The 13,660-nt window shown below is 42.6% G+C and overlaps 1 protein-coding gene and 2 non-coding genes across 3 annotated transcripts; 2 read left to right on the top strand and 1 right to left on the bottom strand.

The window, feature by feature from the left end:
- Positions 1–85: 85 nt before the first annotated feature.
- trnal-cag (transfer RNA leucine (anticodon CAG)) lies at positions 86–167 on the top strand. Its single transcript has one exon. It is a non-coding gene; the product is annotated as a tRNA-Leu (tRNA).
- Positions 168–1,147: 980 nt separating this feature from the next.
- On the bottom strand, positions 1,148–1,221 carry trnat-agu (transfer RNA threonine (anticodon AGU)). Its single transcript has one exon. It is a non-coding gene; the product is annotated as a tRNA-Thr (tRNA).
- Positions 1,222–1,704: 483 nt separating this feature from the next.
- Positions 1,705–2,687, top strand: LOC132380511 (CTD nuclear envelope phosphatase 1-like). Its single transcript, XM_059949387.1, has one exon. It carries the CDS (start codon positions 1,813–1,815, stop codon positions 2,545–2,547), a length of 735 nt encoding a protein of 244 aa, XP_059805370.1. The 5' UTR covers positions 1,705–1,812; the 3' UTR covers positions 2,548–2,687.
- The last annotated feature ends 10,973 nt before the right edge of the window (positions 2,688–13,660 follow it).

The following is a 13,660-nucleotide window of genomic DNA, read 5'->3' as shown; positions in this document are numbered from 1 at the left end:
AATGTTTCAACGCTTCCACCGATGACATATAAAGGTTACCATGGTGAATAAATCCACGCTACTGTGTAATGATTGAAAAAGATGTGGTAGTGTGGCCGAGCGGTCTAAGGCGCTGGATTCAGGTTCCAGTCTCCAAGGAGGCGTGGGTTCGAATCCCACCACTGCCATCACGAGTACACATATTTGTTCTTTTCCGCCAGGGTTTCGGTTGCGGTATTAAAGTGAAACCCAAAACATTTCACAGAGCTAAATGATCATGATCATGACTACAATCCAGTATCGGTGTCATGGCCAAGTGTATTACTGTGGGTCTACCGAACTCTCCAGACTGGGCGGATGATCCTGTGGATGGGTAGGATTCATGGCCTCTATTATCGAAAGTAGTGGGTGATAAAGTAATTAACATCAATATGTATTCTAGCTCATATCTGTAATGCCATCTGACCGGTTTCTTGAAAAAAAATGAAGCGAACTAGTCGGAGTTCAATTGAAAAGGCTTTTGAAATGCAGTGTTTCAGTAAGAGCAGGACATTGCAAAGGTTTTAAAGGTACATTTAATGTCAGAGAAATGCATACAATGACCACCCTGAAATGCTTTTTCTTCGCAAACATCCACGAAAACAGAGAAGTGCCGCAAAGAATGAACGACAGTTAAATGATAGAACCCGAAAGTTCCCCCCAGCTCCCCTCTGTCACTTAAGCGGCAACAAGCAACAAACCCCCTTCACCACCGGCAAAAAAAAAATCATCGGCACCCACCACCAAGTCCTCAAGCATGAGCAAAGCAACAGCAAAGACACAGATGTGCAGTTACCCCAAAGACTTCGCGTTTCATCCTGTATTCGACATACCCCTCTCTCCCCGCCCCCCAATAAGTTCATAAAGCAGATCACGGCCGCACGTTGTAAACCATTGTCACCGTAAAACAAACTTACACTACAAAAATGCTATATAACAAGCTAGTGTCATCTATTTGAACCAGCATGTTTCTTGGGCAGATAGAGAATCAGACCTGTAACGTTTGAGGAATTTTATACACTGTGTTATTGTTCTGCTCCTTTTTGAGGCATTGTGCTCTGTGAGAGGGTAATTTGTGATTTGGAGTGAAAGCCACCTTCATTACATGACAATTCACTCCATAACTTAAAGGCTCCGCTGGGAGTTGAACCCAGGATCTCCTGTTTACTAGACAGGCGCTTTGACCAGTTAAGCCACGGAACCCTTGCGCTATCCAGCGGCTGTATAATGATAGTTCATGATAGATCACTTAATGATAGTTCACTTGCATTAACTCTTCTTCGTCTGCTAGCGAGAGAAATTATTCAGATTCAGACTGTCAAGATAAGATAAAACCAAGTACACCGTATTGAGATTCATCCAGAATCCATAATATAGGTTCCTATTCTTACCACATTTCACAATTTTCAGATCATTGCTTCAATTCACAGACACGCAGCCGGGAGGCAGTGGTCAGTCCACCAGTCCTGAAGCCTCATAGGAAGTTCGGAAGGATTGGCCCCTCTTCGTCACGTGGTAATTGATGAGTTTAAACACTTCTTCAATCAAAGTGGCAGGTGGTTTCATGTAATGCTGTGATCGTCATGGCTCTTTAAAGAAGGGTAAAAACAATATCTGTGCTATGAATCACGTCTTTGAATCTCGGGAAGAACCATTCAAGAGTTAGAACTGGGAGCGTAGGTGAAGATGGCGATAGTGGCGGTGTCGCGGTGATGGGCGAGCAGGCTCCGGACCCGAGCCGGTGTGGAGTGGCCGTCGGCTCTTGGGGCTGATCTCGCTCCTCGCATCCGTACCATGTTCAGCAAGTATTTCCTGATGGGCCTCCACAACTTCGTGTGGTTCGCCGTGAAGGTGTGGAGCGTGTGTGTGGAGGCGGCGCGGAGGCAACTCCGCTCGATAATCCAATACCAGACAGTGCGCTATGACATTTTGCCTCTATCTCCTCTTTCCCGCATCAGAATAAATCAAATGAAAAGGAAGATTCTGGTTTTGGATTTAGATGAAACATTAATACATTCACATCATGATGGAGTCTTGAAGCCAACAGTGAGGCCAGGTACACCGCCAGACTTCATGCTGAAGGTTCTTGTTGATAGACAACCAATCAGATTTTTTGTACATAAAAGGTCTCATGTGTACTTCTTTCTAGAAGTGGCCAGCCAATGGTATGAGTTGGTGATTTTCACTGCTAGTATGGAGATTTATGGTGCGGCTGTAGCAGACAAACTAGACAACAACAAGAAAATATTAAACCGACGCTACTACAGACAGCATTGCACACTTGAATTGGGCAGCTACGGGAAAGATCTTGCAGCCATTCACAACGACCTCTCCAGCATTGTAATATTAGATAATTCACCAAGTGCATACAGGGGGCATCCAGATAATGCTATTCCTATCAAATCCTGGTTCAGTGATCCTGGAGATACAGCTTTATTAAACCTTTTACCTATGCTTGATGCATTAAGGTTCACGTCAGATGTCCGGTCCGTCCTCAGTCGGAATTTGCATCAACACAGGCTGTGGTGACATTGAATAAGGTTTCTGCTAATGGTCACTTGAGGCATTCCTTTTTATGCCCTTTATGATTTGAGCATGGCAAAAGCTGCACTCCAGAGAGGGGATCTGAGTTTGCATGAAGTGAAACAACCTCAGTGGAACAGTCAAGACAACCTGGTTTACTTCTGTGTCATCAGATCTATGTGTGAATTTTGCACTTGTTAAATTCAACGGTGAAATGGTGCATCATATGATACATTGTATCTTTCGTTTATAAAAATGATATTTTTGAGCTCAAAAAAAAGAGTTAGAACTGAAGTCATTTAAACATCAGAGAGCAAAGACGTAAGAAACAGTCGGAATAACCAAATTTTAGAAAGGAGTTGAAAAGAAGATCTCTGACATATCTACACGGTTGTTTTCCAACAGAATAGATAAGGCCGAATGATTGGGTCGAGCAACTTCAGATTTCAGGAACACCCTGGTTAATATGCCCATAAATGTTTGTAATGAAGATTGAATAAAGTTTTTGCTTGCCTTAAACAGAGAGAAAAGCAGTAAATGGGTGTTGACTGTACAGGGAGGTTGGTCAAGTCGGCCATTCTGAGGATTGTTGTTGAGTCTTTTTGTCAAAAGGATGAAGGAATAAAATTGCTGTTGACACTGGATTTGATGTTAATGTGTGCAGGGAGGGTGGCAATACACTGCTTGAGGGAAATACATTGCCCAGCAGGTGGATACATTGTACTGGGAAACGAGTAGCATTACTCAATAGGTGAGAAATTGAATGGCAAGACATCTCGGGTCAGATATATCGAATCACTTCTTTCGGTGATATTACCGAGTGTCAGAGCAAAATTTTTGAATTTGTCAAAGGTACCTTGCGCACATGCATGGCAACAACTGGCTTAGGTCCTGATGCCTGTATGGAGACTTAAACCGTCTGATTCTGGGATTCACTCACATTGTATCCACTAGGACCTGCTATCAAAAGATACTGAATTGTACAATCTCCACATGAAATTTCCATCTATAATGTTCTGTTTCATTTATATAACTGATAAGCTCGTGCCAGTTTACGAATCACCCTCTCAGTCCCGTGGAGAATTAGACCAAGGCAGTTATCTAAGCTCGGAGTCTGCGCAAGCAACGTGCAAGGGAAAATAAACACCACGGGGAATACTTAGTAGATCAGGCAGTATCTGTAGAGAGTAAGAGAATTGTTTCAAAACCTAACTTCTTTGGCAGTCAGTAGCAGAAGAACATAGCCCAGTTCGATGGATTTAGTTGCCCGGGGAGAAATGTTAAAACATTTCCTGAGGCTTCATTCTATTAATATGATTAACCCTTGAGTGCAGCAAGTCAAGTATCAATCATTCTAAGAGAGAAGTACTTTAAAGTAATACAAGAGAGAAAAAAAAACAGAATACAGGATCTAGTGCGACTGTTTATAAGAATTCGTTTAACATTGCAAAAGCTGCCATTGAGCCGAGTTGTTCGTGCTTACAAGCTTTTGTATCTGCCGCCCAATGTCACAGGGAGAAGATAGGAAGTCCAGGGTGGTAGGGAGACTTTGATTTTGCTGGCTGCATTATGGAGGCAGCAGGAAGGGTGAACAATATTCATGGAGGAGAGGGTGGTTTTCATGATGGACAGAGTTCTGTCCGCAACTTGGCTCAAACTAACCCAAATAGGTTAGTTACTCAGGACTCGACATAACTTCTGGGAGATGAGGGATTGATAAGTAGCATGTAGATATTGAGACAATGCTATCTCTTCGCACTGATGTGAGGGATTGAGGTGGTTCCTCACTTTGATACATTTCTACAGGGGTTTAAAACAAGAGTAATTGATCAAGTTATCATGAGCCAGAATATTCCCAGATTTCTCCTTCCAGGCAGTGCTGCAGCGTCTGGGTTAGGTCCTCGGAGATATTCACACCCAGGAACTTGAAATTGCTCACTCTGTCCAGTTCCAATCCCACCATGAGCGTTGGTATGTGTTCCTTTGTCTTACCCTTTATGAAGTCCACAATCAGCTCTTCGGTCTTGCTGACGTTGAGTGCAAGGTTGTTGTTGCAACTGCACTCAACTACAGGTATCTCGCTCCTGTACGCCCTTTCATCACCAACTGAAATTCTGCCAACAGTGGTTGTATCAGCAGCAAGTTTATAGATGACATTTGAGCTTTGCCTAGCCCCAAAGTCATTGGTGTAGAGAAGTAGAGCAGTGGGTTAAGCACACATCCCTGTGGCACACCAGTATTAGTCAGTGAGGTGGAGATGTTATTTCCAATCCACACCAATCATAGTCTTCCGGTTTGGAAGTCGGGGATCCAGTTGCAGAGGCCTGGGTTCTGTAGCGTTTCCATCAGGACTCTAGGCTCTATTGAGTATATTGGTTTCGGGACCATGCAGACATCGGGCACCTTCCATACTCAGAAGCTTCCGCGTTTAGAATCTGCCGTCGGTGACCCATCTTTTTCAGTACCATGGTCTGTACTCAGGCCCCAAGGTTTCTGCTGATAAGCGAAGGTGCTGGCGCCATTTCTACGGTGCATGCTCATCGTTGGCACCGTGACCAGATATATGGGTTTCTCACTCACGGGGTTTCTGGGTATCGAGGCAGCCATGAGTTACACTGCCAGCAATTCAGTCACGCGTGTTTGGATGAGTAGGTGGATGGAATAGGAGTGGATAGATGACCCAAACACCACTGAGCTTCAGCTATCTAAATCCAAAAGCTAGAACTCGGAACGATTAACATAGTTCCGAGTTAATCTCAAGTGAAGAGTCGACCTTTGAGTCAATGAAAATGTGAATAAGTACTGCATGGGAAAATAAAACAGAACAAAATCCTTCCATTGGCTTTAGTCCTTGAGAAAATCACATTTGACCCTTCTCTGAGGGCTGGTGTGTGTGTTCCCTTGCCTTACCCTTTCTGAACTCCACAATCAGGTTTTTGGTCTTACTGGTGTTGAGTACAAGGTTGTTGCAGCAATGCCACTCAACTAGTTAGTATATGTCGCTCCTGTACGCCCTCTCATCACCATTAGAGATTCTGCCAACAATAGTTGTATCATCAGCAAATTTATGTATGGCACTTGAGCTGTGTCTTGCCACATGGTCATAAGTGTGGAGAAAGTGAACAGTAGGCTAAGCACACATCCCTGAGGTGTATCAAAGTTGATTGTCAGCGAAGTGGAGATCGATAAAGTGGACAGCGGCACATCGATAGGATGCCAAACTGGGCTAAGAAGTGGCAGATGGTGTTCAACTCAGATAAGTGTGAGGTGGTTCATTTTGGTAGGTCAAGTATGATGGCAGAATATAATATTAATGGTAAGACTCATGGCAGTGTGGAGGATCAGAGAGATCTTGGGGTCCGAATCCATAGGGCACTCAAAGCTGCTATGCAGGTCGACTCTGCGGTTAAGAAGGCAAACTATGCATTGGCCTTCATCAATTGTGGGATTGAGCTTAGGAGTTGAGAGGTAATGTTGCAGCTATAGAGGACCCTGGTCAGACCCCACTTGGAGTACTGTGCTCAGTTCTGGTCGCCTCACTACAAGAAGGACGTGGAAACCATAGAAAGGGTGCAGAGGAGATTTACCTGGATTGAGGAGCATGCCTTATGAGACTAGGTTGAATGAACTCGGTCTTTTCTCCTTGGAGCGACGGAGGATGAGAGGTAACTTGATAAAGGTGTATAAGATTATGAAAGGTGTTGATCATGTTTTTCCAGAGCTGAAATGGCTGAAATGGCATAGTCTTAAGGTGCTTGGAAGTAGGTACAGAGAAAATGTCAGGGATAAGTTTTTACACAGAGAGTGGTGAGCGCATGGAATGGGCTGCTGGCAACGTTGGTAGAGGCAGATATGATAGGGTCTTTTAAGAGACCCCTGGATAGGTACATGGAACTTAGAAAAATAGAGAGCTATGGGTAACCCTAGGTAATTTCTAAAGTAAGGTCATGTTCGGCACAGCTTCGTGGGCTGAAGGGCCTGTTTTGGGCTGTAGGCTTTCTATGTTATTACCAATCTGCACAAATTGTGATCTTCCCAGTAGGAAGTCACAGAGCCAGTTGCAGAGGGAAGTGCAGAGACCCAGGTTCTGTAGTTTTCAATCAGAACTGCAGGACTAATGGCATTAAATGCTGCGCTAGTCAATAAACAACATCCTGACATAGGTATTTGTATTGACCTGGTGATATAAGGCCAGGTGGAGAGCGATTGAGTTATTATCCACCGTATTGTGGCAATAGGCAACGGGTCCAGGTCCTTGCTAGCCATAACCAACCTCTCAAAGATGTGAGTGCTACTGGACGATATTTGCCAAAGTAGCTGACCCTGCTCTTCTTAGGCACTGGTAGTTGTTGAACTTCCAGCTGTAGCAACTAGAGATTGAAAATGTCCTTTAACACCCCTGCCAGATGGTTGTCACAGGTGTTCAGAGGTATACCACATACTGTATCAGGGCCTGATACCTCTGCAAGGGTTCACCCTCTTGAAATACAGCTTGATGTCAGCTTCCAAGATAGAGATCACAGGGTCACAGGGTGCTGTAGGGATCCTCATAACTGTAGTTTTATTCTCCTTTTCAAAAAAGAGCATAAAAGCTGTTGAGCTCATCTGGGAGTGCAGCATCATTGTCATTCATAATGTTGAGTTTGTAGGAAGTAATGGCCTGCACTTTCTGCCAGGGTTGATGTGCATCCAATGCTGCTTCCAAACCCACTTGGAATTGTTCCTCTGCTCGTGAAATAGGTTTCCACAAGATGTACCTGGTTTTCTTGTACAGATCTGGGTCGCCAGACTTGAGTGCCACTCATCTAGCCCTCAGCAGACTATGAACCTCCTGGTTAATCCACAGGTTTTTGGTTTGGGAACATACTGGTAAGGTCTCATGGGTCCACACTCATCCCCAAAGGTTTTAATGAAATTAGTGACAGCTGTTGTGTACCCATTCAGGGTCGAAGGTGAATCCCTGAATACAGTCCAGTCCACTGATTCAAAGCAGTCCTTTAAGTGTTCATGTGCCTCCATTCTCCCTGCCTTCTTGGTCCTCACTACTAGTGCTGCAGTTTTATAAAATGTGCAGTAGCCTCCCCCATACCAGACAGTGATGCAGCCAGCCAGAATGCTCTCCATAGTTCATATGTAGATATTTTAGAGAGTTTTAGTTGACAAACCAAATCTTCTTAAACTCTTAATGATATATAGCCTCTGTCTTGCCTTCTTTATAGCTGCGTTGATATACTGTGTCCAGGTTAGGTCCTCAGAGGTATTGACACCCAGGAACTTAGAATAGTTCACTCTCTCCACTTCAGGTTCCTCTCTGAAAATTGGTTTGCATTCCCTCATCTTACCATTCCTGTAGTCCACAATCAGCTCATGCAAAAGGTTGGTTTGCAGGCTCAGTGGGTTATTAAAAAGTCAAAAGGAATGTCTGCCTTCATTGCGAGAGGTTTTCAATTGAAGAGCAGGGAGATTCTGCTGCAAATGTACAGCATACCGGGGTAAATCTCATCAGGCCCTGGGGACTTATCCACCTTAATACTCATGAGGCGACTCAATGCTTCCTCCTCCTTGACCTCTAAATCCCCTAACATATTTATACACTTGGCACTGATCTCCTAGTTTTCCATAAGTTTTCACGTGGTAAATTCGGAAGCAACGTACTCATTAAATACTTCACACGAATTCTCCAAATCTAAGCAAATGCTTCCCCTTTATCCTTGATAAATACCAGTTGCATTTGGCATTGTGTTCAGTAGAGTCATCGTGGGAAGTAGGACCTGTTCCTAAGTTGTACTGTTCTGTGCTTTTGGTGAGCAACAGTAACAGAAAACTCTTAGACAGGGGCACACACAGGTGTATCTGTGGCAACAAGTAGGGACCTCCAGAGAGTTGGAGAACAAATAGATCAAGGAGCACAAGTACATAGTTCTCTGAAAGCGTAGACAGGGTGGTGAGGAAGACATTTGCTACATTGCCTTTATCAATTGTGGCTTGGAATACATGAGTTGGGACTTCATGTTGTCATTGTACAAGCCAGTGGTGAGACCACAATATATTATGTGTGGTTCTACTCACCCATTTATAGGAAGAATGTCATTAAGCTCGAAAGGGGCAAGAAGTTTAGGGGAGTCTAAAACTCTCCTAATGCAAAAGGGAAAGACTCATCATGGAGTGAACATGTGGAGAGTTTGAAAGGAGAAAATAGAAGGGCAAAGACATGTCACAAAATATAATAAGTGGGGCCTTTTGTGGAGCAAAGTGACACCCTGTGTACAGGACCAGAGGAGGTGGACAGGTGAAATAAATAGCTCTCAGCTGTATTCACCAAGAGAAAGGCATTGTGTTTGGAGATTTCAGTTGGTGCAGTGAAATTGCAGAGCAGATGAAGATTAACACAGGAGGGGATATACAATGTCTTAGCAGGGCTAAAGGTGGATAAATCCCCAGTGCCTCATTAGATGTACTTCAGGCTACTGTAGGTGACAACAGTAGAGACTGTTGCGGCACTGAAATATTTAAATTGTTATGGCCACACAGAATTTAATCTTGATAACTGTGAGACATTTATCTTACGTTAAATAAGGGTACAACATTCCATGATTGGTGGGATCTGAGGGAGAACTGAGAAATAGAGGGATCTTAATGTACAGATACACAGATCCTAAAGGTGGCAGAAGCAGATAGAATGAAGAATGCCAGTCTTCACTAGCTGTGGAACAGAACAGAAGTGTTGGAAGGACTTTTAAAACATGAATCGGCCCACAGCTGTAGCATTGTGCACAGTCTGGTGTCACACAATAGGAAGGGTGAGATTGCACTGGAGAGGTGATTCACCATGATATTATGGGAACGGAGGGATTGAGTTATACGTAGACACAGCATAAGTTGGTGTTTCTCCCCTGGAGCTTACAAGGATGAGGGGTGAACTTAGAGGACATAAAGTCCTGAGGGGCACAGACAGTGTGAATGGACTCAGACTTTTCCAAGCACAGAGGAATCTAAAACTCGAGGGCACAGATTTAAGGAGAGTGGGGAAAGGTTTTAACTGGGACTGAGAGAAAACATTCTCTACATAAGCTCAACGCTCAACTTTCCACATTCTGGGGGAAAACAGACCCAGTATTTCCAGTCTCTCCTTGGAACTCCTGCTGAAACACTTCCTTTCTTTGTTCAGCAACAATTCAACTCCAGTCTCATCAACATATTGGACACTTGTAATAATGCACTATAACTCTTGTACTCAGATCCCTAATGAAGGACTTATGACACAGGACTTCTTCACCACCAAGTCTACACTGTTATCACTTTCAATGAACCATGTTCTCCGAGGTCTTTCTGTTCTACAACACTCTCTGGGTTCTGCCCCTTATTGTCTAAGTCTTGTCCTCGTTTAACTTGCAAAAGTGCATCATTTTGAACTTCTGTGAGTTAAATTCCATCTAGTTTATCCACATCCTGTTGTGACCTTACTACCAGCTTTGCAACCATCAGTGAACTTATTTATCAACATTCACATCCAAACCATTAATGTACATAGATAGATAGATAGATACTTTATTCATCCCCAAGGGGAAATTCAACATTTTTCCAGTGTCCCATACACTTATTGTAGCAAAACTAATTACATACAGTATTTAACTCAGTATAAATATGACAAACAACAGGGCAGCAGGCACGGATCCCTGTAGCACACCACTGGTCACAGGTCTCTAATCTGAAAAGGGAGCAGATGAGTTGATGCAAAAGAGCCACTGAGGGATGAGAGCAGATCTGTGAGAGTTTATCACGATGGGAGGAGGTTACAGAGAGATTGAGGGGTGAGTACCAAGGAGGCAGGTGGGCCCGAAGATTGGAATGGAAAGCATCAGGTAGGGAGCCAGGGCAGTAAGGAACTGACAGACGCTTACACTCCCTGGGGCAGCAGGCAGGAAGAGAAGACGCTGATGCTCACAGTGGCGTCAAAACGCAGCAAGTACAGAATGACCCCACTTCATCTTCTGACTTTTTATGTCAGTTGGCAGTCCAACTTAAAGGTGCATTACCATCACTGGACTGAAGTGTGGTGTAGAAAGTTGTGAAAAAAAACTCCTACAACTTCTCTTTCAAATGAAAGCTAAATTACCCCCAAAAACCCAATAGATTGTAAATAGAGGAAGACGATGTTGACAATTAAATTAAAGTCACTCTCATAATTTAACAACTTTTAAATGAAAACTATCAACCCTCAAAGATTGTAATGAAGTCTGCATTTGATTTCTTTCAACCTTATATGCTTCACACTGGAACAGAATGTTCAACTGTTTCATAATGCTGACAAAACCCACACACCCCAGAGTGATGTTTTCCAACAAGACTTAAGGAATAATTAAGCGTCATATCCCAATTCTCAGTTAAGTCAAAATAAACCCTTCCCTTCTTGTTTTACCCTCTTCCCCTATATTTTTATGTATTCTGTAAAGGAGTCTCCCCTTGTGCCCATTATCTCACAAGTCTTGCCATTACTCCCTATTTCTTAATCCTACCAACCCCTTCTGATTTGCTAAATGGGAGGTTTATATCCACTGCTGAACTTTTAATAGCTTTCTCAGCAAAACAATCACCCTAGCCAGTTCATTCAAAACCCTTTTGTGCAGGGACGCTTAAGAAGCCAACATATAAACCGATACTTTGTGTACAAAATAATGTTTGATGAGCTTCCAACAGTAAATCTGGCCTTCTACTAGAATAAACTGTTTTAAGACTCATCAAAACTGAAGAGGAATCTGAACGAATTACAACCTTACATGGACAAATTTTCTCCACCCACTATAAGCCTCAAATGATGCAACCAGTTCTGTGTTGTATATATTGATAAATGATTGGCACATTGTTTTTTTATCATTACCTGGAATTCAGGCACAATACATCCACAGTGACATTCTCAGATAAATTATCTTCTGATCCTTCTGTAAAAATGTTTAACATACCATAATAATTTTCCATAATATATTGATGAACCAACAGACTCTCGGGCATAATAGAATCCTCAGACTTTATTAAATCATGTAACCTAAAATCAACTAAAGTCAATGGAAAAAGCAAATTGGGGTTACCAAGAAAGCTACAGGACATATTGCATAATCCAACAAACATCTAATTCCTGGTGTGATAAGAACCCAGCTACCCAAAACTAAAAACATTTCTTCTGATATTCCTAACAATTCTCACCACACCTTTAACAGGGTGATCATTCCTCTGCCCCTCAGATTAATCCTGCGTGTTCAACCTCCGCAATTATAAGGGTAATTGTTCCATTTCAACCAGTAAAGCCGAAACAGGGAACGCTTTTTGCCACCACAACACAATCTTAAATCCTTTGCTTGCATCACATCCAAACATTTTTAAAATTGAAGATGAAGCTGACCATAAGCCTCACAGCCATAATCAACGAGATCTAATTAAACAAATAAAAATGGTCAACAAAGAGTTTCGAGTAGCACCTCAGTAGTATCCACATTAACACCTGAGAATATTAAATATTTAATATTTATCAATTATTTTACTGATACGGTGCTTCTACATCAGATTACTACCCATCCACATGCCTAGAAATCTTACCGATGACACTTCTTCAAGTAACCTACTATATAATTTCCATTCAAGTGCAAGTCCTTCTTGTGAAACATGTTTTGAGTTTTAGCTATTGAAAGCTTAAATCCCCATCTGTCTGCCCACTGATTTTGTCCTTGCCGCCCAGGGCTGACCGGGCCGTTGCCGAGGAAACGACGTCAGTAAAGAGCCTTCTCTATGACGTCAACGCGCCAGGGTCGGCAAATCGCAGGCTGTCACGTGACGGTGAGGTAACAGCCCGGCCAGGGGAAAGGAACAGCTGTCAATCAGAGGAGCCGTTGGGAACCTTGTGAACATTATAAATAAATCACCGAACCCTTCATGAAAACAAAGAGCGTCACTAATGAATATTTGTCATGATCTAAGTAAATTTATTATCAAACCATCTGCTACGTTGAGATTAATTTTCTTGTGGGCTCTTACAAGAAAATAAATGCAACAGAATTTATGAAACCTATAAACGGCACAGGTTGACAAACAACCATGTGCAAAAAAAGACAAATCGTGCAAATTAATAAACAATACTGTAACATGAGTTGTGTAGAACTGAAAGCTTTTTGAATTTTTAGAAAAGATAGGTCCACCTTATTGTTGTCTACATGGATCAGGCATGTTGCAGCTTGGATCCTTTTCAATCTTGTCAAAGTCCTACATTAGTTTTGTAGCACAGTTTATTTGATCTTACTGCTTTAAACAAGAGATTGGGCAGCTGCAGCTTCAGGCCTCTCCTGTATTCAGTGATTTGTTACCCATATGCAATTCATGTTGCGATAATTCCTCTGCTTAAGTTATAAGATATATATAATTCCTGTAGTTATCTTGCAACTTGTATTTAGTCTAGTGTTTTGTTCCTGCATAAGGTCCCGATGAGGAACCAATGGATAGTGTGTAAGGAAAGAGTTACATTTGACTCCTGCTTGGTATCTGCTAAACTGTGTAACAGAAAATGAAAGTTTTGTAAGACAAGATGGTGTCAGCTTGGAATGTGGGACTAGTCTGAAGATATGCACTAATACACATCACTGAGATGAGATACTGGTGAAGAAAGTGGGTTACACGGTTCATTTCATGTTCCAAGCCTTCATTGGTAACGCACCCCAAATTTTTCTGTGCTTTTTTGACGATCGCATCAGCGCTGCATTTTGCACCTGTGCTGAGCTTGTCAACTTCATCACCTTTGCCTCCAACTTCCACCCTGCCCTTATATTCACTTCGTCCATCTCTGTCACCTCTCCCTTATTTCTCAATCTCTCTGTATCCACTCAGGAGTCTGACTGTCTGTTGATATCTTTCATAAAAATTCTGAGTCTCACAGCTATCTCGATTAAATTCCTTTACACCCTGTTACATGTCAAAATGTCATTCCTTTTTCTCAGTTTCTTCATCTCCATTGTATCTGTTACCAGGATGAGGCTATCCTTCCCAAAACATTAGAGATGTTCTCCTACTTCAAAGAATGGAGTTTGCCTTCCTCTCTTGTTGATGCATTCATCTGCCATATCTCGTCCATTTCCCA

The sequence above is a fragment of the Hypanus sabinus genome, chromosome 24 (assembly GCF_030144855.1).
Source record: "Hypanus sabinus isolate sHypSab1 chromosome 24, sHypSab1.hap1, whole genome shotgun sequence".
Lineage (NCBI taxonomy): Eukaryota > Metazoa > Chordata > Chondrichthyes > Myliobatiformes > Dasyatidae > Hypanus > Hypanus sabinus.
The sequence above is the reverse complement of the archived record's forward strand: the minus strand, read 5'-3'. Positions and strand labels throughout refer to the sequence as shown.

What these genes read in the sequence shown, in the direction of transcription:
- LOC132380511 (XM_059949387.1), top strand. Translation starts at nt 1,813, where the DNA reads ATGTTCAGCAAGTATTTCCTGATGGGCCTCCACAACTTCGTGTGGTTC.